Source organism: Tachysurus vachellii, chromosome 2 (assembly GCF_030014155.1).
Source record: "Tachysurus vachellii isolate PV-2020 chromosome 2, HZAU_Pvac_v1, whole genome shotgun sequence".
NCBI lineage: Eukaryota > Metazoa > Chordata > Actinopteri > Siluriformes > Bagridae > Tachysurus > Tachysurus vachellii.
In genome coordinates this window covers 21397899-21422666 of record NC_083461.1, presented here as the reverse complement: position 1 = coordinate 21422666, position 24768 = coordinate 21397899, and the positions used below count along the sequence as shown (strand labels likewise).

The 24768-nt window shown below is 43.9% G+C and overlaps 1 protein-coding gene across 3 annotated transcripts in view; it reads right to left on the bottom strand.

Annotated features, from left to right (window-relative positions):
* The window catches only part of sult1st6 (sulfotransferase family 1, cytosolic sulfotransferase 6), a 28392-nt gene extending 4392 nt beyond the window's left edge, over positions 1–24000 (bottom strand). The window contains exons 1-2 of one of the 3 annotated variants that reach the window (XM_060863799.1): positions 10465–10879; positions 2459–2639 (exon numbers count right to left, since the gene is read on the bottom strand). In XM_060863799.1, the coding sequence (XP_060719782.1) occupies positions 2459–2639; positions 10465–10497 (214 nt within the window). In that variant the 5' untranslated portion in view covers positions 10498–10879. Of the gene's footprint in view, positions 1–2458; positions 2640–10464; positions 10880–23680 lie in introns of those variants that run through there. The other 2 variants (XM_060863800.1, XM_060863801.1) reach the window with 2 other exon arrangements.
* Positions 24001–24768: the final 768 nt, after the last annotated feature.

Below are 24768 nucleotides of genomic sequence, written 5' to 3'. Positions count from 1 at the left end.
AAGAATAATTTAAATCCTATCCTGGCCTTAGTGGATAACAACATCTGCATTGAATGTAGATTGATACCTCACTGCCGCTGACTCATAGTGCACATCCTATCAAGGCACTTAGTACTGTCTGGCTTTACTCTTCTACGCTTGTATGCAGTAGTGGTTGCACTCTGAGAGGAGAATGATCAATCTTTCACCATTGTCAACGAGAAACCAAATTTGAGTTTTAAATACAGGACAATAAAACATTGACTATATTTAAAGGAGGCTGTAATGTCATGATCAACATCCTAATCCTAAGCACTTATGAAAAACTAATGCTTTTTAAAGGGGTGATAAAACACGTTTTTTCGAAGGCTTGATTGTGTTTGTGGGGTGCACTGTAACATGTGTTCATGCTTCGTTTTTTTAAAAAAAATGCATTATTTTTCATATATTTTACCTTTATTTTACCACTGCTCTGTCCCTCCTTGTAAAACAGTCTGATGGCTTCCGGGTTCTATGAAGCCAGTCCCTCAAAAATAGCAATGGGCTTTGATTGGTTAGCTGGCCCAGTGTGTTGTGATTCGCTAACCGCCTAGTGCACGTTTTTCGGAAACGTCACGCCCCTTACCTTTACCAGTAGTCTGCGCTCTGGTGGTATTATAAACAATGGCGTCAATCAAACCATGTCAATTTGAGCCCAAATCGGACCCAGAAACAGCGTTTCGTCGGCATCGCGGCAACGACACTCCAGCCTACTAACTATACCACAACTCTTCTCCACAGCAATATAAAATTGCCACGCCCCCCCCTTATTTAATATTCACGGAGCAGGGGTTTATGTAAATATCGGGGGTTAGTGACGTCAGCAACCCTGGAGGAATGTCGTGTAGTCCTTACCGGCCGTTTGCTGTAGTCCTTAGAAATGGATTTCTTTAAAAGCATATATCTCCCTTTGCTTAAAACTTTGAACGTTGTAACTTTGCAGATGTTGTTTATGCTCAAACAGGAAAATTACACACTAGCTAAAGTTAGAAAAGTGAAATCGTGTTTTACCACCCCTTTAAAGAAATAGTAATGAAAATTTACTCTTTACCTCTTTATTCATGTGTACATTATATTATACAATATTACTCCTGAAATACAAAAAAAAAAAAAAAGATTCAGACTAGCTGTGCACCTCAAATGGATTTTGTTGACCTGTTAGTTAAACATGGAATGGAATGTTCCAAATATGTGACACTTTGTCTTTTAAGCTTCCCTTTTGTATAACGATTTGCACAAGAACATTTGTAAAGATTTCTAGATGTTCCATTTCCGATATTAAATGGAGGGTTAATAGGTTTGATCTTCAAAGGTTAAGTTTAAGCATTTATCCATTAAAGATCAAACCTATTAACGTTTGTGGCATTAAAAGATAATCATTCTGGAATAGTTTTCTGATATTTTGAGGAAATCTTGCATACTGAACAGTCTGTTGTAACATAGATGCTAGGTTTATATTAACACGCTCTTTTTAATATGTTATCGTTTCTATATTAACAGCTCATTTGCTGAAGCTTAAACAGACTTTTCTGTATGGATACATTTATGGAAGGAGTCTCCAACATTAGCACTTTGTAACAGAGATAAATTTTAAGGTTTCTAAGAAAGGAATGCATTTTTGTTTGTTTTTTGGTTTTACGAACTTCTAAAAAGAGAAAAAAAATCTGTCTGTTGAGAGTAGGACTGCTTAGTGCTGCTATTATCAGCAAAAACATGATATAACTTGTTTCCTGGGCATTACAACATTAAATATACCTATAAATAAGTTAAAAGTAAGGAATATAAGGTTATTTATTGTCATTGTATAGAATACAGTGAAAATTAGTTGGCAAAACCCAGACAATTATAAGAGCATCTAAAGACAAAACAATGAAGTAATTTAAATTATTTGAAAGTTTTAAAACTTTAAAACAAGATTGTGCAATGTCCTGCTTATTCAAGTGTAATATTGACTTGTATGTATTGCACATAGTATAAAATTTGGAGGGAATCCTGAAATGTATATACGGCACTTTGTATAAAAAAAGATATATTGCGTGTCTCAGCCAAAGATATGTCCTTAGTTCTTAATATTTGTGTGTGGAAGGCATAGTAACAAAAAAAAGGTTTAGTTGTAAATTACCCCTAATAAACAATTGTAGCAGAGTGATTAATCCACTGTTGGTTGAGGGGTGATGGAAACTACCGCTTTTGGAAAGAAGCTGTGTGATGTGTCATATAAATAAACAACTGTAATCATTAGGTAGCTTGCTGTGGTGTAAGAGGCAAAAACAGCTGTTGTTCTAGAAATATTTTAAACTTTGGTGTGGTTGTATCACTGATGTATTATCATTTCACTGTATAGTTCATGAGTGTCAAATTCTGAACAAAAACCATCCTTTTTTCAGAAACTGCCTAAAACAGAAACTGGTCATAATTTGTGAGGCCTCAGTGTTATTACCTGCTTTAGGGTAGGTGGAGATGAGTATATCTGATGGATCTGGGCAGTAAGCCCAAATGGAGCTCCAGTTTTTAGCAATCCAATTTCTAAGAGGTATGCCTTTAACATCAACCAGAGGATGACGACAGACTGCACTGCCTGCCTTGTTGACGGCTTCTTCATAACTTAAGGATTCTTCCTTCTTTTCCATTGTAACGTGGTCGGAGTGTTAGATTTGACCCGGAAAAAAAACAAAGGTGGTTTAAAAAGGAATAAACACTCAAGGCAAACAGCAAGTTATCCCCAAAAGCCTTTGTATTTGATCCTCTTCGGCAATCACATCCAACATACACACATGTAAACGGAGTAAAGGCGAAGTAGAAACAAAAACACTCTGTTCCCGTCACAAAAGAAAAGAAAAACATCGGTTTGCTCAACTGAGAAGGCAGAATAACAACACCACGTCTGTATGTATTCAACTTTGTGCTAGCTCTGCCTGGTGCATGCACACTAACCAGTCTAAGCGCATGCGAACTCTCATAAAGGCACAGTAACACATAAGCCATTACGATATTAAAGTGGCCGTTACAGATCCCCCCAGGTACTGTAAGGCTGTCCTCAGCCGTACACAACAGAGTACAGTATTTTAACAACCACATACATGAAGTCATTTAAAACACGCAATAGAAATAGAAATACATGTGCTGTAGCAAAACAATTCACGTACATAGAAAAACAAAAAAAAAAATTTTTTTTTGGGAATCAGCCATAAACAGAACACATGACCGCACACAATGAAAGGACAGTCAAACATTTGAGCCAAGGAACATAACATATCAAAACACACACAAACACAGGGCATCGGAATAAACACCTCTAAAGATTCAGTCCATTAGTGTGAAACATTCGTCCACCTGTTTGAGGACCAATCAGAGGTGATCCTCGGCACACGCCGAGGTCTCAGAGTATAGGGAGGACTGATCGGACTATCCCCAACCACAGGCAATACAACTGTTTGTTCATCACCGTCCAGCTGTTGGTTAGGCAAGCAATCCACATCATCAACATGGTCAGTAAGAACAGGGTCATCAGAACCAAGCAGTTGACTACAGTTGGCCTCACACTGGAGATCTGGCACAGACATCATTTTCATGCATAGCCGTAAACAATGAACGGTCAATTAAGACGTCATCCGAGTCATCGGCGGCCACAGCCTCTGGTGAGTTCCAGATACGAAAAGGCAGTAGGTTGACCACATGAAAGACTCCTGCATCCAACCCTGAATCCGCATCAACGAGTCGGTAATTCACATCTGACAGTTTTTGTGTGATGCGGTAAGGGCCTGAATATAAAGGAGCCAGCTTTGCAGAGAAGTTAGCGAGGGCATCTGATCGAGGATGGGTTTTAACTCTGACCAAGTCATTCACAGAGTAAGACACTGATCGACGCCTCTGATCATAATACCTTTTTCTCTTAGCATGGCTATCAACCAACACAGCCCTAGCATGATCATGAGCCTCCCTGACAGAAGATTCCAAGCTTTCAGGGTAAGGAATCCCCAGCTCATCCATCCCATCACCATCAGGTTGGGTTATGAGATCAAGAGGAGCATTCAACTCCCGACCGTACAACAACATGGACGGGCTGTGCCCTGTGCTCTCATGGGTCGCCGACCTCAAAGCAAAGCAGATTTGCGGCAAGTAGCGATCCCAGGCCGTATGCTTGTTACCAACATAAGCACGTATAGCAGTCTTTAGGGAGCGGTTCACTCGTTCTGTTGCATTTGTTTGCGAGTGATACGCCGTTGTAAGTCTGTGTTCTGACCCCAAAGTGGTAAGTACATGATCAAAGAGCTCACTGACAAAAGGAGACCACCTGTCTGAGATCAGGTAAGTGGGGGCACCGTGACGTGCAAAGACATCGCACAACAGCTTGCTGGCTGCGACCCGGGCAGTGGCTTCTCTCACCGCGCTAATTTCCACCCACTTTGAAAAATAGTCCACAAAGACCAGAATGTACGCATTACCACCAGGAGTACGTGGCAAGGGCCCCACAAAGTCTACACCTGTATATTCCCAGGGCCTCTGGCGGCGGATGGGGATCATAAGACCAGCAGGCTTTTTCTGGCTAGGCTTGGTGAACTGGCATGTTGGGCAGGAGGTGACATACTGCATCCTAGCAAGCGTTTTGCTCATTCCCAAGCGTCCAGCCAACGGGTGGTCATGATAGTATTCCAGCAAACTCCTCCACATGGCCATAGACGCATATAATTTGAGTCGCTTCATAGGGTGGAGGTTACAGGATGCCTTGCTATCCACAAAGTACAAAAGACCGCCCTGGATTTTGGAACTCAGACAGCTCTCCCTCCGTATTCTCCTCCTGGCCTTACAACATCCGCAGTAGCTTTCCCGTATCATGATCACTGAGCTGCATTTGTCTAAGGTGCTCTCTATCAGAGAAAATCACCGGGGGCAAAGTACGCAAATCCAGACCACCGATTATAGCATAATCAGGGAGAATTTCCATCTGAGTTTCACAAGAAAGAACAGGGTTGCGAGAAAGAGCATCTGGTACTTGGTTCCATGTTCCAGGATTATGAATGATATCAAAGTCAAAGTCCTGCAACCGCAGAGACCATCTAGCCAGCCGGCCAGAGAGGTTAGCGCGAGACATTAGCCACAGGAGGCTGTTGTGGTCTGAGAAAACAGTCACGTGAAGACCCTCAATGTGCGACCTGAAGTGCTCCAATGCCCATATGACCGCCAAACACTCCTTTTCTGAGGTAGAGTATGGTCTTTCAGCCTTGTGCAGGGTGCGACTCACATAAGCCACCACAACTTCCCCGCCCCTGTTGTCCCTTTGCATGAGAGCAGCCCCAAGTCCCACATCACACGCATCAGTATGGACAAAAAAAGGGAGCGAAAAGTTGGGAAACACCAGGATCGGAGCAGAAGTCAGTTTAGCTTTTAGGAAGTCCATAGCTGCCTGACATTCACTGGACCAAACAAAGGGAACATCTGTCCTTGTAAGAGCAAAGAGTGGCTCTGCGTGACGAGCATACTCATGGATAAAGCGTCTGTAGTAACTTGTAAGACCCAAAAATTGTCTGACTTGCTTGACACAAGTGTGTGGCATGAACTCAATCACAGCTCTTACTTTTTCCCCCACACATGGCCGGATGCCCCCTGCCGTAACATTGTAGCCAAGAAAGGTGAGCTCGCTTCTGCAGAATTGGCACTTTGCAAGCTTAACTGACAGGCCTGCAGTTTCCAGCCTTGTAAGTACATCCTTCAGGTCAATGATGTGCTGGGCAAAAGTGGGTGATGCCACGACAATATCGTGTAGGTAGACGGCACAAGTCTTATAAATGAGCCCAGCAAGGAAAGAGTTCATCAGCCTCTGGAACGTGGCCGGAGAGTTGCACAATCCGAACGGCAAGACCCGGAACTGGTATAACCCACAGTGAGAGATGAACGCAGTCAAAGGCTTAGACTTCTCTGACATTGCCACTTGCCAATAGCCCCTGGCTAAGTCAATTGTGGAGATGAAACAGCCCCTTGCCAAAAAGTCGAGTGATTCATTGATCCTCGGAAGACGGTACGAGTCTTTAACAGTGACTTTATTAAGTGCCCGATAGTCAACACAAAACCTGGGTTCTCCCGACGGTTTAGGAACAAATACGCCCAAGGCCCCGAAGCAGGTTCATTATTCCTTCCCTCAGCATATCTTTGATTTGAGATTCCATGAGCACCTTTTTAGCAGGAGAAGTACGGTAGTGTTAATTTCGTCACCTATTTTTAATTTAGTCTTAGTCTTGTGCCAAATGTCCTTGTTAGTTTTAGTCATATTTAGTCATTCACATATCTTTTTTGTTAGTCTTAGTTTTAGTCAACTAAAAGTCTCATTTTAGTCTAGTTTTAGTCAAAAGAAAACTCAAGGTATCTTTGTCAAGTTTTAGTCGACTAAAAGTCTTTTAATTTTAGTCTAGTTTTAGTCAAAAAATTGTAGCTTGACCACATCTGGAATCTATTGTAAGAATAAATACAACAAGGCCTCATTAAATGCAATAATATCAGGAACACAAGTGTTATAGTGGAAAAAATAACGTAATGAAAAGCCTAAGATCAAAACTGTAGGTGTATACACACACACACACACACACACACACACATATATATATATATATATATATATGTGTGTGTGTGTGTGTATATACATATACATATATATATATATATATATATATATATATATATATATATATATTTATATATATATATATATATATAAATAATGTACACACACACACACATATATATATACATACACACACACACACATATACATATATTGCACACGCCATTATTATTGATATTTGGAGCAATATTACAGGTAATTTTTAAACTTGATTCCCTTACATATACATTTGCTTTTAAGCCTAATTATTAATTTTGATTATGATGTGATTGTGACGGGGCATGGGAAGAGGTTTCAGGTTGAGGGAAGTTTTTTCTGTTTTTCTGTCACCACTTTTGAATAAGAAACAATATCAAGGCTATAAAACTTGTCAAAACTCCGCGAATCACAAAAGTATCAGTGAGAAGTTGAGAACACTCGTTTAAACAGTGCATACACTCGAACTTGACTGCACATCACATTTTTTACTTTATTGATACTGCTTTTAATCGTAATGCAAAGACCGGTCATCGGGACATAAGCTGTCATGTACAATAAAAGAGCCTGTGCAGCGACAGGAAATATAATTTAACACAAAAAGCCGCCTAGACGGTGGTATTGCGCTCAGGATTTATTTTTTATTATTATTTTTTTTGAGCGGCATGTGGACGAATTCTTTCTACGCACACACATTTCTTGATAACAGACCGCTGCGAACTATAACACCGTTGCCATGAAAAACAGAGCGTTGCCATGGACACAGGATTCTAACCGTAGAGACGGAGCGCACTATTTTCTTTAGCGGAAACAATACAATTGTTTTTAAATTAATAAACTCCTTTTTAAATCATTTTGTGTCAAATTATCGATTTATTTGGTAGGTAGAAATGTAATAAGCGGGATCTGCTTCGCGGACCTGTAACTTGAGCAGCAGCGCGAAGCCGAGAACTCGTTCTGAATATTTTAAAAGCGTAACAGCTGATGAAAAAGCAGAGACAATTGTAGACGAAAATGAAGAGAGATTTTATCTTAGTTTTTATTTTATGCAAAACATTTTCATCTCGTCTTTTTTCGTAAACAATAATGCATGTTAATTTAGTCTTAAGCACTATTCGGACGGGACTAGTTTTCCAAACAACGTTTCAGTTAGAATTTTTTTTTCAGCCGACGTCTGTCATTTCATGTATGGATTCGGACGGGACTAACATCTCTGTGTTTATTACAGAGGTAGGAGTGTCTGTGTTTTACATGTGGGCGTTGCACAAAACCATATGTCCAGGATGCGTGGATTGCGTATGGTCATATGACCGATCAATAAACTTGAATACCGGTGCGCTAGGATTAATATGGTAGTTCACGTTGGCCAAAACAGACAAGAAAAAACATTTTCGGCAATCACAGACATTCGCATTCGGACGGGATTAGATTTCTCAGAGGAGCGCCGATTTTGCTGAAAAACAGTAGGTAATTTGCGCTGGAATTTTTACACAGGTCGTGTGAGAAAAAGACAGACATGGCAGATTCGGACAGGATTAAAATCACAAAGTACGTCTGTGAAACTGAAATTTCTCTAACGACCCCCTGTAAAAAACTAGTCCCGTCCGAATAGTGCTTTAGTCAGCGTTTTTGGACAGTGGTGCAGTCTTGTCATCGTCTCGTCTTAGTCATGAAAAAAAGGTTGCTGAACATATTTTGTCTCGTCTTGTCTGACGAAATTAACACTAAAGTACGGTAAGGGGCAAGGTGAACTGACTTAGCATTTCCAGTATCAAGCTCATGTTCAACGAGAAACGTGTGACCCAGATGACCATCGAACAACACTCCAAAAGACTCAAGCAGTTCAGTAAGCCTGCATTTCTGATCCATGTCAAATGCAGCCTCGTTAACTTTGTCAGACAAGAGGGAAGAATCAATTCCCAAGCACAAGACATTCGAGGTTTAACAAGTTTATACCCTCTACTTCCTCTGAATGTGGTAAAACATTACCCAGGACTACAGTCCTGAAGGGCACATGAAGAGTCACTGAGGATCTCATCAAGAAGTCCATCCCCAGGACAACTGGAGAGGAAAGACTTTCAAAAACAGCAAATCGTTGATAGAAGTGCTGACCCATGAAACCCAGCGACAGACAGATTAAACCAATTGGGCAGCAAGGCGCACCATCTGCAAGCTGAACAGGGGGTGAAGACCAAGATTTCATGCGCGTCAACTCCCCAGGTAAGTTCGAAACCACAGCCGATTGTACTGCGGACAAGGATGCACCGGTGTCAAGAGTGGCATCAAAAGCATGCCCATAAAGGGCCCATTCACTTTCCCCCTGAAAGAAGTATTCCAGTGTGACTTAGAAGCCACATCCTCAACATGACCCAGCACCTGGTCTCTTTCGGACGTAGTATGTGAGCGAGGCATATTCACATCAGACATTGTGATTTCCTCCTCCATTGTGCTTCACCGTCCTCTGGGAGGCGAACGCCGCATCCCTCGTGTGGAACAGTTTGGACAAGTACGAGTAGTAAAACCCGGCAAAGAGCATTTAAAACAATGGACATCTTTAACTGGTGCACCGCTAGGTTGAGTCTTAGGCAAACAACCAACGCTCGGACCAAGAACCGCATGAAGCTCATGAGCTCGTAAAAGAAGGTCCATGGCTGACAGCATGGGCGTGCCATATATGTCTGTACAGTCTGTATTTCTCCAGTGCATGTTTCCGAATCACATCAATTTACTCCTGCTGAGGTGGAGGGGTTTTCAGTTTACAGAATTCGCCTAGCATGTGAGCGACAAAGGTAGGTAGGGGCTCCTCAGGCATTTGCCTACGGTCTAAGATACCCCTCAGGATACGTTCTTGACTGTCTGAGGGTAAATAGACAATGTTGAAGAACTCACAGAACTGAGCCCAAGAGGTTACCTGAGTGCAAAGTACAAAGAACCACTTCCTTGGCTCCTTAGACAAAAAAACGTGGAAGCTCAAGAAGGATTTGTGCATCCGTGAGGTCCAGAGAGGTTCTGTAACTGTTAACTGACTGAAGCCATTCCTTAGGACTCAGGGAGCCATCAGCAGCAAACACAGGTGGCTCAAGTCATGAATGTAACAACAATGAGGAAAGAGCATTTACTGTGCTATTCAGACTAATAGTGTATGGTTTCGTAACAGTTGGCGTTTCCTCATAGCAGGCATTTGATGGCACTAACCTTTGGGCCATTGGCTGACTGCTTGTCATATCGTAAGGGGTTGAACTGGCCAATGGAGTGTGATGCGGTCTGACAGGTGTTGTACTCTCATTCCATTCTATGCACTCCAACGTGCCTTTCTGCAGGTCAATCGAGTCACGGACACACCACCGTAGGACCATCACCTCAGCCCGTAACTGTTGCACTTGAGTCCTCAAGTCGCCAACATGTGGCTGCGCCCCCACCTGTTGTGAGGGAGAATCATTGACTGCAGACCCGTCATCTAAATCAAACTCAAGATCAGGGTTTGAAGCCATATTGTGCACAAGCACAAGTAACCATTAACTGGACTTAAATGTAATGGAAGAAAAAAAAAAAACACTATTTAGACAATAATATAGTACAGGAAGATTGTTATACAAACAGCATAAAAATATTTTCCTGATGTACCAGACAGAAAAATTCACCTCACAGTATAACACAGCTTTGCTTAATTCAGCAATTGTTAGCGCATAATAAAGTCCAAGCAAACAGTTCTAATATATCATCCACTGTCGAACTGAAGCATTCAACAGTAACACAAAATGGCCGCGGCCGACCGCATGTCGACCACTGTTAGCATGCTAATCAACACGATTCGCCGGCTGTAAAAACTGCAAAGTCGTAGAAATCATCCTCACCAAGGGGGTGGCGAAACAAACGCCAACATCCATGCAGGTGATAGCAGACGTCAATCGTCAGGAACCAGCAATCCAACGGAAATATACATCCAACAAGGAAACTTAAAGATTCAGTCGTTCGGGCGCCAATTTGTAACGTGGGTCGGAGTGTTAGATTTGACCCGGAAAAAAAACAAGGTGATTTAAAAAGGAATAAACACTCGAGGCAAACAGCAAGTTATCCCGGAAAGCCTTTGTATTTGCTCCTCTTCGGCAATCACATCCAACATACACACATGTAAACGGAGTAAAGGCGAAGTAGAAACAAAAACACTCGGTTCCCGTCACAAAAGAAAAGAAAAACATCGGTTTGCTCAACTTAGAAGGCAGAATAACAACAACACGTCTGTATGTATTCAACTTCGCGCATGCGCACTAACCAGTCTAAGCGCATACGTCAGCAGAACTCTCATAAAGGCACAGTAACACATAAGCCATTACAATATTAAAGTGGCCGTTACACCATGTTTGAATGTAAGGTGTTCTATTGTTTTGTTGATATTTAAGATGCAACGGCATGCTCTTCTTTCTTCACTGCTTTATGTACTCTCTACTTCAAAAATGTTATGTTTAATAGACTTTTGCATGATGTCATTCTGCTCTGGAGGTCCCTGATGTGCAGAGTTATGCAAACCCCTCAGGCACCAGAGGTTAAAATTCAAATTTTTCACCTCAGTCCTGGCTTAGGGAGTGTCTGGGAGTGCCAACAGTGTGTAAACAGAAGATAACTAGGCTAAGGTCAAGCTGTGGCTAATTTTAGAACTTAATAAAATTGACCTTGGATGTGAACTACATGTATATGACTGCTTACTGTAAACAGATGTGTCTGTGAGAGACTCCATCAAAACAACAATTGAAACTCTTAGAAAAGTAACCTAATTAGTTGAACCTTATAAGATACTTCATTAGTTTTTCATCCTCCAAATCCTGCATAATATTCTACGTGGTTCCTCTATATTTTCTATTGCTTCTGAGATTCTTATTTTACATTTTGCATTATTTAATATTTTTCTTTTTTTGTTAGTGTATTTGGGGCTTTATAACCATTAATTCACTAAATTATGTTGAAGATGGAAAATCTTTTTCTCATTTTGGAATCTCTATTTCTGTTAAAATCATGTCTTCCCACACTGTCCCTGGTTCAAGTTACATTTTTTCTCGAAGTGGACCAATATCTATCTGTAAATGTTCCCAGAACTTTAGCAAAAACACACACACATACAAACACACACAAAATGTCTTGAAGTGTTGGCTAACCCGTAGAAACCCATGTAAACAATTCACTCTGTGTATTTGAAAGTAATCTCTTCACTGACCGTTTATGATAAAGAGATACAGCAGACATATGCAGATATGTATAATGATCAGTTGGAGGTGGAATCCATGTGCAGTGCTTTTAAAACACAAAGCAACAATCAAAAAGCAAGCAAAACTCCAGAAATTTATGCAGTTAATCCGCTTGGCAAAAAATCCAAAAACACAATCCAAAATTCAACAAAATCAAAGAACAGAACAGGCTCAAAATGCACAGACAGGAAAACACAATGAAAACAATGAAAGGCTTGGTAGGCAGCTGGGCTAACTATACTTTGTGCTGGTAAGTACTGTAAACATGGTTTATACAGTATGTCTGTAAACCCAGAGTAATGTAATGGTGTGTAATGGTGAGTAATGGTGTGACCAGGAAGCAGAGATTGTGCAGAATCCATGCTCCAAGGAACAACATCAGGTGCTCTCCTTCTAGGGTGCCTCCTGGGTCTTGGAGCCAGTCAGTCTGCGTGTTCCATATGGACATCTGCAGTAAGCAAAGATTCAAGGATATCATAAGCATTGACCCAGGATCTCTCTTCATGGCTGTACACCTCCCAGTCTTTGAGGTATTGGAATTGGCCTCCTCTCCTCTGGGAGTCCAGGATAGTATGTGGGACCATGCATGTTGAGGTACAGGGAGTGGTTTGAGCAGGCTGGTCACCCACAGGGTGTCTTTGTGCGTTGATAGAACATGCCTTGATGTACTGTACCTTAAAACATTAGTAACTAGTGAGGGCTACCAGTTCTGTATGTAAGCACCTGTAAAGTAGGGGTATGGATGACAGCATTGAACTGTGTCAATTTTGTTGCCCTGCATGTTTATTTGCTGCAGTTGCTTTAATGTACATGAACGCTTTGCAGTTTTGAGCATCTGATATGATGTGGGACTGTGTACATCATCCAATCAAGTTTGTTGTTTGAGTCAATTGGATGCATCTGCGAATGAATGCAGGGGGGCGGGGCAGAGAACGAGGAAGCCCGGGAAGTGAGAGAAATTTTTGAGGAAGTGCGCACGAGGGGTGAGCTGGAAAGGAAACCATATTAAAAAAAAAGTGAATTGTTTGATAACGAAAAGGAGTTCTAATTGTGTGAGGTCGAACATTTTTTTCTTGACTCTAAAAACTGAGGGGCGCCGGTCGTGAACATCGAGGTCTCACCGGTGAACAGCGGATGGTTTTCGTACCTGGTAGCTTATGCTAATAACACTTAGCTCGCGCATCGCGTTGAACACGGATTGTGAGCCACGTTTGGTGAGCTGGAGTTTCGAGGGCTAAAGGATACCACGAGACATCGCTTCGGCCGTGAGGACGGACATTTTGTGAAGCAGAGGATTGGAAAGTAGTGAGTGATAAGCTCAAAAATAGTTATTGAACTCATCTTGGTGAGTTTTATAACGTGCACCAACGGGCCCCAACGACAAGCGTTTTGAGACTATTACATTTGTTGTTTATTTGATATCCAAAGGCATTGTTTTACATGATCTTTTTATTTCATTTGAAGTCATTGAAGTCATTGACATTGAAGCTGCAGTCTGATTATTGCAGTAAATGAGTAATAAACTCTTATTTGTTTCTATGTTATTATAACTGGGTGTAGTGGCAACTCATTCCCACACACATACACACACCCACATACACACACACGCACACCTACACACACGCATGCATACACGCGCACGCACACCAAGTTTAGGACATTGTACGGTTACTGTATTTTCATGTTCTGGTGACATACATTACGCACTGCTCACTATCAGTAAGTGTAGTAATCACCAGTGGAGGCACCGCGCTACTGGATATTAATGGAGTTTCTTCGTTAACCACCACAAATACTAAGTAATTCTACATAAGTACAGGGAGATCAGCCAGTTCACCATTTCACCGCTGAGAATCCAGGCTCCTGCTGCGCCATTTCTATACATGTTGTAGTTTAACCCTGAAAAAGGGGTTACATGTACAAGCCTGGTTGTTCTGTGTATGCCTAGGTATCCATAGCAGGGGAGATGTGCATCCATTGAATGGTCTTTTGGCGCAGGCACATACTGCTTTGTCAACAGGCACATGGGAGGTGGGTTTTTGGCTTGCTGTGCACATTGAATTTCCTCTATGATATTCCAGCATGCAGGTGCTATGACAATGGAGGGCGGGAGATTGTGTTCTGAGTACTGGGTTTTGTTTTAGGTTATGAGCCTTGCTATGCTTGGATCCTAGTCAATACATAATGGTAAAATTAAAATGTGTGTAGAAGAGCACCCACTGGGCTTGAGGGGCATTTAATCACTTGGCAGTCTTGATGTACTCCAGATTTTTGTGGTCTGTAATGACCTGAAATAGATGCTGGGCCCCTCCTACCAGTGCTGCTACTACTCTAAGGCTTCTTTTGTGGATAGTGGTTGCCTGTTCCTTACATCACAATTTGTTTCTGCCAGCATTTTCTAGAAAAGCAAACACAGGGAAAGAGCCTGCTGGGAGTGCTGTGTCACTGGTACAGTATGGCCCCAGTCCTACAACTATGAAAGGGATGCTGGCATCAGGGTGACACAAGATGGGAGCACTTTGAAGGCCGTTTGGGTAATCTCAGACCAGTAAGGATTATTAGATTTGCCCCATAGTAATGCTGTGAGGAGTGCTGCAATACAGCTGTAGTTTCAAAATAAACATATCCCTGCTAGCATTGCTGGTCCAGCATAAGGTATGTTTTGCATGCTGGGACCAGCTTGGGATGGTGGTATGCTGGTCCAGCATTAGGTGCTGGCTGCTGGTGTGCTGGCCGACAAGCCTGGGATGCTGGTGTGCTGGCCGACCAGCTTGGGATGCTGGTGTGCTGGTCAACATATGTTGTCTTTTGGATGCTAGTATAATCCCAGCAAGACCACAACAAAACCCATTTGCTACAGATCACATTTCTTAGTGCATATTCATAGTTAAATAAAGACCAAGACAACTTTCTAGAGAATTGCAATTCACTTTTTAATAAAGAAAAACATTCTGGATATTCCTATCATTTACATGGCTTCCTTTATATATACGTATATATATATATATATATATATATACACACACATATATATACACACGTATGTATATATATATATATATATATATATATATATATATATACACTTATATACACGTATGTATATATATATATATATATATATATATATATATATATATATATATATATATATATATATATATAAAAGTTTGTTTAAATATATTTATTGGACAATGACATTTGCCATCATTTGCCAAGTCCTTAATTTCGCTAGTTGAAACAAATGGCGTGCAGCCATCATCCTCACATATGCAAACATTCTGATTCCAAGTGATCAGCAGATTCGTCGTGTAGAAGCAGAAGCTTTTTATTTACACCAAAACAAAATCCTAATTATGGTGGCAAAAACAAGATGATCTGGAACACGTGCACTTACGTATACTAATACTTATACACTTATACTATTTCAAAAACCATCATTCTGTATGATTTATATGCTGCTTCCCTCATGGAGCCCGGGAAGTCAACATTTGTTGGTATTCATTCATTCATTCATCTTCTACCTCTTATCCGAACTACCTCGGGTCACGGGATCTCAGGCGTCATTGGGCATCAAGGCAGGATACACCCTGGATGGAGTGCCAATCCATCGCAGGGCACACACACACCCTCTCATTCACTCATGCAATCACACACTACGGACAATTTTTCCAGAGATGCCAATCAACCTACCATGCATGTCTTTGGACCGGGGAGGAAACCGGAGTACCCGGAGGAAACCCCCGAGGCACGGGGAGAACTTGCAAACTCCACACACACAAGGCGGAGGCGGGAATTGGACCCCGACCCTGGAGGTGTGAGGCGAACGTGGTACATTTTTTGGTATTACTATATTTAATTTTACCCCTCCTTGAACCGCCACCTTATTGTGGTGGAGGGGTTTGCGTGCCTGAATGATCCTAGGAGCTATGTTGTCTGGGGCTTTTTGCCCCTGGTAGGGTCTCCCAAGGCAAACAGGTCCTGGGTGACGGGCCAGACAAAGAGTGGTTCAAAAGCCCTTTATGAAGAAAAACAAAGCAAGGTCCATGACGTCGCCCGGTATGGCGCAACCGGGGCCCCACTCTGGAGCCAGGCCCGGGGTTGGGGCTCGCATGCGAGCGCCTGGTGGCCGGGTCTTACCCCATGGGGCCCAGCCAGGCTCAGCCCGAAGGAGCGACGTGGGGCCGATCTCCTGTTGGCCCACCACCTGCAGGAGAAACCGTAAGAGGCTGGTGCAATGTGGATTGGGTGGCAGTCGAAGGCAGGAGCCTCGGCGACCCAATCCCCGCACACGGAATCTGGCTCTAGGGACATGGAATGTCACCTCGCTGGGGGGGAAGGAGCCTGAGCTGGTGCGGGAGGTCGAGAGATACCGACTAGATATAGTTGGGCTTGCCTCCACGCACGGCTTGGGCTCTGGAACCCAACTCCTTGAGAGAGGCTGGGCTCTCTACTACTCTGGAGTTGCCCGCGGTGAGAGGCGGCGGGCTGGTGTGGGCTTGCTCATAGCCCCCCAGCTCAACAGCCAGGTGTTGGAGTTCACCCCGGTGAACGAGAGGGTCGTTTCCCTGCGCCTTCGGGTCGGGGAGAGGTCTCTCACTGTTATTTGTGCTTACGGGCCAAATGGCAGTGTAGAGTACCCGACCTTCTTGGAGTCTCTGGGAGGGGTGCTGGAAAGTGCTCCGAACGGGGACTCTGTCGTTCTACTGGGGGACTTCAACGCTCACGTGGGCAGCGACAGTGACACCTGGAGGGGCGTGATTGGGAGGAACGGCCCCCCCGACCTGAACCCGAGTGGTGTTCTGTTATTGGACTTCTGTGCTAGTCACAGTTTGTCCATAACGAACATCATGTTCAAGCATAAGGGTGTCCATCAGTACACATGGCATCAGGACACCCTAGGTCGGAGGTCGATGATCGACTTTGTGGTTGTTTCATCTGACCTCCGGCCGAATGTCTTGGACACTCGGGTAAAGAGAGGGGCGGAGCTGTCAACTGATCACCACCTGGTGGTGAGTTGTATCCGATGGCCTTGGAGGAAGTTGGACAGGCTTGGCAGACCCAAACGTACTGTGAGGGTCCGCTGGGAACGTTTGGCAGAGTCTCCGGTCAGAGAGATCTTCAACTCCCACCTCCGGCAGAGCTTCAACCAGATCCCGAGGGAGGTTGGAGACATTGAGTCTGAGTGGACCGTGTTCTCCACCTCCATTGTCGACGCGGCTGCGCGGAGCTGTGGCCGTAAGGTCTCTGGTGCCTGTCGTTGCGGCAATCCCTGAACCCGGTGGTGGACACCGGAAGTAAGGGATGCCGTCAAGCTGAAGAAGGAGTCCTATCGAGCCTGGTTGGCTCGGGGGACTCTGGAGGCAGCTTATAGGTACCGGAGGGCCAAGCGAGCTTCAGCCCGGGTGGTTGCAGAGGCAAAAACTCGGGTCTGGGAGGAGTTCGGTGAGGCCATGGAGAAGGACTATCGGTTGGCCTCGAAGAAATTCTGGCAAACCGTCTGGCGCCTCAGGAAGGGGAAGCAGTGAGAGCGGGGATCTGCTGACTTCGACTGGGGACATTCTCGGACGGTGGAAGGAGTACTTCGAGGATCTCCTCAACCCCACCGACATGTCTTCCGCTGAGGAACCAGAGGCAGAGGGCTCAGTTGAGGACTCATCGATCCCCCAAGCTGAGGTCACTGAGGTGGTTGAGAAGCTCCTCAGTGGCAAGGCACCGGGGGTGGATTAGATCCGCCCTGAGTACCTCAAGTCTCTGGATGTTGTGGGGCTGTCTTGGTTGACACGCCTCTGCAACATCGCGTGGTGGCTGGGGACAGTGCCTCTGGACTGGCAGACTGGGGTGGTGGTCCCGCTATTTAAGAAGGGGGACCGGAGGGTGTGTTCCAACTACAGGGGGATCACACTCCTCAGCCTCCCCGGAAAAGTCTATGCCAGGGTACTGGAGAAGAGAATTCGGCCGATAGTCGAACCTCGGATTCAGGAGGAACAATGCGGGTTTCGTCCCGGTCGTGGAACACTGGACCATCTCTATACCCTCACCAGGTTGCTGGAGGGTTCATGGGAGTTTGCCCAACCAGTCCACATGTGCTTTGTGGATCTGGAGAAGGCATTCGACTGTGTCCCTCATGGTGATCTGTGGGGGGGTGCTCTGGGAGTATGGGGTCCGGGGCCCTCTGCTAAGGGCTGTCCGGTATCTATATGACCGGAGCAGGAGTTTGGTTCGCATTGCCGGCAGTAAGTCAGACTTGTTCCCGGTGCATGTTGGACTCCGGAAGGGCTGCCCTTTGTCACCGGTCCTGTTCATTATTTATATGGACAGGATTTCTAGGCGCAGTCGGGGGCCGGAGGGAGTCCGGTTTGGGGACCATGGGATTTCGTCTCTGCTTTTTGCAGATGATGTTGTCCTGTTGGCTTCTTCAAATCAGGACCTTCAGCATGCACTGGGATGGTTTGCAGCCGAGTGTGAAGCGGCAGGGATGAGAATCAGCACCTCCAAGTCCGAGGCCATGGTTCTCAGCCGGAAATGGGTGGCTTGTCCCCTTCAGGTTGGTGGAAAGCTCCTGCCTCAAGTTGAGGAGTTTAAGTATCTTGGGGTCTTGTTCACGAGTGAGGGAAGGATGGAGCAGGAGATCGACAGCCGGATCGGTGTATCTTCTGCAGTGATGCGGTCGATATACCGGTCTGTTGTGGTGAAGAAAGAGCTGAGCCGCAAGGCAAGGCTCTCTATTTACCAGTCGATCTACGTTCCTACCCTCACCTATGGTCATGAGCTTTAGGTCATGACCGAAAGGACAAGATCCCGGATACAGGCGGCCGAAATGAGTTTTCTCCGCAGGGTGGCTGGGCGCTCCCTTAGAGATAGGGTGAGGAGCTTGGTCACTCGGGAGGAGCTCAGAGTAGAGCCGCTGCTCCTCCACATCGAGAGGAGTCAGCTGAGGTGGCTCGGGCATCTGTTCCGGATGCCTCCTGGACGCCTCCCTGGGGAGGTGTTCCGGGCATGTCCAACCCGGGAGGAGGCCCCAGGGAAGACTTAGGACACGCTGGAGGGACTATGTCTCTCGGCTGGCCTGGGAACGTCTCGGTATTCCCCCGGAGGAGCTGGAGGAAGTGTCTGGGGAGAGGGAAGTCTTGGTGTCCCTGCTCAGACTGCTGCCCCCGCGACCCGGCCCCAGATAAGCGGTAGAAGATGGATGGATGGATGGATGGATATATTTAATTTGTGGAGACACTTTAATCCCTAACGAACGATTTTTAAATGTTTTTATTCTTTGTTATTCATAACTTTTTGAGCTTTGTTATTTCAGTTCTTTATTCAAAAGAGGGAGCAAAGGAAAAACACACTTATAATTAAATATATTCCAATATATTGGGTTTTAATCTTATATTAATGTGTTACATAGAAACATACACAAGCAAAAATAAAGGTTGTTCCCATAAAGCTCATTCCAGAAAGATCATACTGGTTAACCAGCTACACCAGCCCCATTTTGCTTGATAACACCATGACTATGCTGGCCACCCATCTATACCAGCACTATACCAGCACTATACCAGCACTGACCAGCATTATACCAGCACTATACCAGCATGAACCAGTAAAAACCAGCCTGGACCAGCATGGAATTCATGCTGGTTTATGCTGGATTTTTCAGCAGGGATAAATGAAGCATTTCAAAAGCATAGGAATCTTTAGAACACCTTAGCATTTGAGGGGGTAGGCCATTCCATCATTGCCCATACCTTGCTGGCGTCCATCTTTACTTCCAGGCAGCTGATTACATAACCCAGGAATGTCCCGGTGAAACTTACACTTCTCAGCCTTGATGAAGAGCTGATGTAGCAGTCAGGTTAACACCATGCAGTCTTGGCTAACATGGGATTTATGGGCCTTGAAATAAATCAGAATGTTGATGATGTAAATGATGACACAGTGGTTTAATAGATCTTGGAATATCTCATTCACAAAGGACTAGAATACCATGGGTGTTTTGGTCAGGCCTTGTGGCATGAAATGCTGTCTTCCACTCTTCCCCCTTGATAATCCAGAAGATGTAGAACATTTCTTACTGAACAACTTTGAAATAATGGTACTCCTTGGGAAAAGCCATTCCCTATATATTGATGGTCCTCACTGTGATCTTCAGGGTACAGTGGGTAAATGGAGTTTTAGCAAGTCAAGTCAAGTCAAGAAGCTTTTATTGTCATTTTAACTATATAGCTGTTGCAGTACACAGTGAAATGAGACAACGTTTTTCCAGGACCATGGTGCCAGACAAAACAAAGACAGAGCTAAAGACTTGGTAAGTAGTCCTAGCCACCTAAAGTGCAACTGTGAAACCTGGTGCAAACAGTGCAAGACTAGTCAAACAAGACAGACATGACAGTGCACAATCCACAAAAGACAATAGACAGAAACAGCGCCAACCAGTTTAAACACTGTATGTTCAGACAATATTTCGCTAGATGAAGAGCAACAAATTTGGTGCTCCTTATGATCTCTACAGATTATCCGTTGATGTTCAGCGGAGAGTGGTCACTCTGTGCTCTCTGGAAGTCAACAACCATCTCTTTGGTTTTATCAACATTCAGAGACAGGTTGTTGGCGCTACACCAGGCAGTTAGCTGTTGCACCTCCTCTCTGTATGCTGATTCATTGTTCTTGCTAATGAGACCCACCATGGTTCTGTCATCTGTGAACTTGATAATATGGTTCGATCTGTGAATTGCTGCACAGTCGTGAGTCAGCAGAGTGAACAGCAGTGGACTGATCACCCAGCCCTGAGGGGCTCCAGTGCTCAATGTTTTGGTGCTGGAGATGATGTTCCCGATCCGGACTGACTGAGGTCTCCCAGTCAGGAAGTTCAGGATCGAGTTGCAGAGGGAGGTGTTCAGTCCCAGCATGCTCAGCTTCCCAATCAGGTTGTCTGGTCCAGCAGCCTTCCGTGGGTTAACTCTGCATAGAGTTCCCCTCACATTTACATTTACATTAACATTTACATTTACATCATTTGGCAGATGCCCTTATCCAGAGCGACGTACAAAAGTGCTGAAATCTCTATTATTGGATACATTAATGCTGGTTCACTAGGTTAAATACTTAAGATACCACAAATTTAAAACATTGTTAAAAGCCACAATGAAAATTTTTTTCTTTTTTTTTTTTATAAATGCAAAAAATAGGGAAAGAAGTACTAGTTGAAGTGTTTCCTGAATAAGTAGGTCTTCAACCGCCATTTGAAAATCTCACATCGGTCGTTGATAGACAGAGTACCTGGTCATCGGGGGAGGGATGGTCTTCCTTGCCTTTACGTTGTTCTGCCCCTCAAACCGAGTGTAGAAGTCATTCAGCTCATCTGGGAGGGAGGCATCACTATCACAGGCAGGTGAAGCTGTCTTGTAGTTTGTGATCGCCTGTATGCCCTGCCACATGCGCCAGGTGTCTCCGCTGTACTGGAAGTGGCTGTGGATTGTCTGGGCATGTGCGTGCTTTGCTTCTCTGATGCTTCTCTCTGCTTCTCTTGCTTGGGAGAGTTTGGCCCTTGCTGTTCTTAGGGCGGACCTGTCCTCTGTTCTGAAGGTTAGGGCTTTAGTCTTCAGCAGCGCATGCACTTTAGCAGTCATCCACGGCTTCTGGTTGGAGCGTGTGGTGATGGTCTTGGAGACGGCCACATCATCAATGCACTTGCCGATGTAGCTGGTCACTGATGCCATATACTCCTCCAAGTTGATGGAGTTGCCGTTGGTTGCAGCCTCCCTAAAGATGTTCCAGTCAGTGCACTCAAAGCAGTCCTGAAGAGCAGAGGTGGCTCCTGTTGGCCAGGTTTTCACCTGCTTCAGAACCGATTTAGAGCGTCTGACGAGTGGTCTGTTTGCTGGAATTGGCATAACAGAGATGTTGTCTGAGTAGCTGAGGTGGGGTCAGGGCTCCGAACGATACACGCCAGGAATGTTTGCGTACACAAGATCCAGCATGTTTTCCCCTCTTGTTGCAAAGTCCACATACTGATGAAATTTAGGGATCACTGATTTGAGATTTGCATGATTGAAATCTCCGGCAATGATAAACAGTCCGTTGGGGTGAACATTCTGCAGATCGCTAATAGCTCACTTAGCGCCTCTTTAGCATTAGCACTGTGTGTGTGTGTGGGGGGGGGGGGGGGGGGGGGTAATGAAAACAGTGGTGAATTCCTGTGGTAAATAAAATGGCCTGCATTCACAAACTCCACTAGCGATGAACAGTAACTAGAAACAAGCACAGAGTTCTTACACCATTCCGTGTAGATGTAAACAAATACACCACCACCGGGAGTATTACCACACAGAGCTGCATTTCTGTCGGCACAAAATGAGGTGAGCCCATCTAGCTGAATGGCAGCGTACGGAACTCTGTCGCTGAGCCACGGCTCTGTGAAAACAAAGATGCAGCAGTTTCTAAACTCTCGCCGTGTAGTGCGTTCAAGTCGGATGTATCCAGTTTATTGTCCAGGGAGCAAACATTGGAGAGTAGAATGGATGGGAGAGCCGGCCGGCTACAGATTGTTTTTAGCCTAGCATGGACATCCACCTGCTTACCGCACTTCCGCTTCCTCGAGCACCGCTTTCGGCATCCCCTATCCTGGTCTCCAGTGTCAGGCGACGCAGAGGACTGGAGGCATGGTCTCTGCAGCAAGCCGGGGTCGCGAAGCATTTCCAGCACATCATCGTGCGGGTTGGTTGTTGCATGATTTCTGTATTGTATTAGTTTCTGGCGGTTGTATACATGAACACTCCAGTCTCTGGTGTCCATGTACTGGAAATAGTTGGGCTAAAAAATGTACAGTAAATAAAACCGTAAAAAACGTAAATAGCTCCATATTGAATCCGGAGTGGCCGCTACGTGCTACTGCCGTGCCGCCATCTTGGTGTTCTACCTTCACCTGGCGATGAATCAGATAAATGGCTGACCCTGACTGGTAATTGTAGACTGTAGGGACAAGAGTTCAGGCTCACCTAAGCAGTGCTTTGGCTGGGTTTCTCAGGGCAGGAGTCATAGTGATATCCTGGTTGGCCACAGTAAAAGTAGAGTTGCTTGAGTGGAGCAATAATTGCCTGTAATTGTTCCTAGATCTTTGGCAAAGATTCAGACTTCCTTACAGGAAATTATGTATTTTCCAACTGGATTTATACCACACACACATACAGTACACACAAAATGTTGAATATTTTAAAGTGTCAGCTAACCTGTAGTTACCCATATAAACAATTTCCTCTATGTATTTGAAACTAATTCATTCACAGACTGTCGCATTTTTGAAACTGTAGCAATCTGGAGTAACTTTTTCCAACTGAAGAGCTCTGTGGTACAGTAAATGTAAAAAAGTATTGGGGAGGACTGCTCTACCAATGTAATTAGTGATCCCAGATCCCAGCTGTAACTTTGTCTAAGTGTTCAGGTCAGTTTGGGGCCCCAAGTGGTTGTACCTGTTGTGCAAACCTGCATTTCACAACATTAAATATACCTATACATTTCTAAAATGTGTGATGCTTAGTGTCAATAATCAACTGTAATCGTAAGGTAGCTTGCTGTGGTGTAAGACAAATAAAACATGTGTCGTTATAGAACATTTCTATAACGACACGTTTTATTTGTCTTACACCACAGACATGGTATAACACCATGTCCTATGAATTTCTAATTAGATGTATTATCATGCATTTATATGCACACATTATGAGTGTTACATTCTGAATTAAATCCATCATTAATTCCTGAAGCTTCCAGAAACAGTGCCTTCTACATACAGATTGACATAAACTTGTCATTATTTGTGAGGCCTCAGTCTTTTTACCTGCTTTAGGGTAAGTGGAGATGAGCAAATCTGATGGATCTGGGCAGAAAGCCCAAATGGAGCTCCAGTTTTGAGCGATCCAGCTCATAAGAGGTATGCCTTGGACATCAGCCAGAGGAAAACGATAGAATGCACTGGCCGCTTTGTTGATGGCTTCTTCATAACTCATTGATTCTTCCTTCTTGTCCATTTTTTTTATGTTTCTAGATGTTCTTTTGTTCTATTGATATTTAAGATGCAACTTGCTTCTTTCTTCAACTTTCTGATCTTACTGTCTTTCCTTTGCAGCTTCTTTATTAGAATTGCAGAGCTATTACGTAAAACCAAATTTCACAATTCCAAAGTTTTCATCTGTTTTGGCTTAGGGATCGTCTGAGAAAAGTGGAGAGAGGGCCAAGTGTGTGAACAGAAGATAATTAGGTAAAGCTGTGGTTAATTTTAGAACTAAATAAAATTTACCCTGGATGTGAACTGTCTTTTATTACTGTTTACTGTAAACAGAATTGTGTGTGTGTTTGTGTTTGTGTGTATGTGTGTGAGACAGAGAGACACCAGTTAAACAACTCTTGGTATTCAAAGTAACATAAATAAATGGCATGGCTGTGACAAGATCCTGCACTAGCAGTTCATCCAGCAGTTCACCCTGCATAATCTTGTAAATGGTTTCTTTATTTGTGCTATTGCTTTTTACTTAGTTACTTTTTTTTTTTTTTTTTAATTTTGCATCATCTTTTCTTTTATTCTTTTTCATTTAGTGCATTTGGGGATTTTTAACCATTGTATCATGGAATTATGGTGAAGATTGAAAATCTTTTCAATTACTAGTTTTAGAATCTTTACTTCTGTTAAACTCATGTATTTCCAGACTGTCCCTGGTAAAAGTTAAACTTTGAACTGCTATGAAATTGTCTCTGGAGCGGACCAATAACTGACTGTAAAAGCTTTCAGAACTTGGCAAAGATTCAGACTCCCCCCTCACAGGAAATGAACTATTTTCCAACTGGGTGTATACCACACACACACACACACACACACACACAAAAAAAAAAAAAAAAAGTTGAATATTTTGAAGTGCCAGGTTGCTGTTG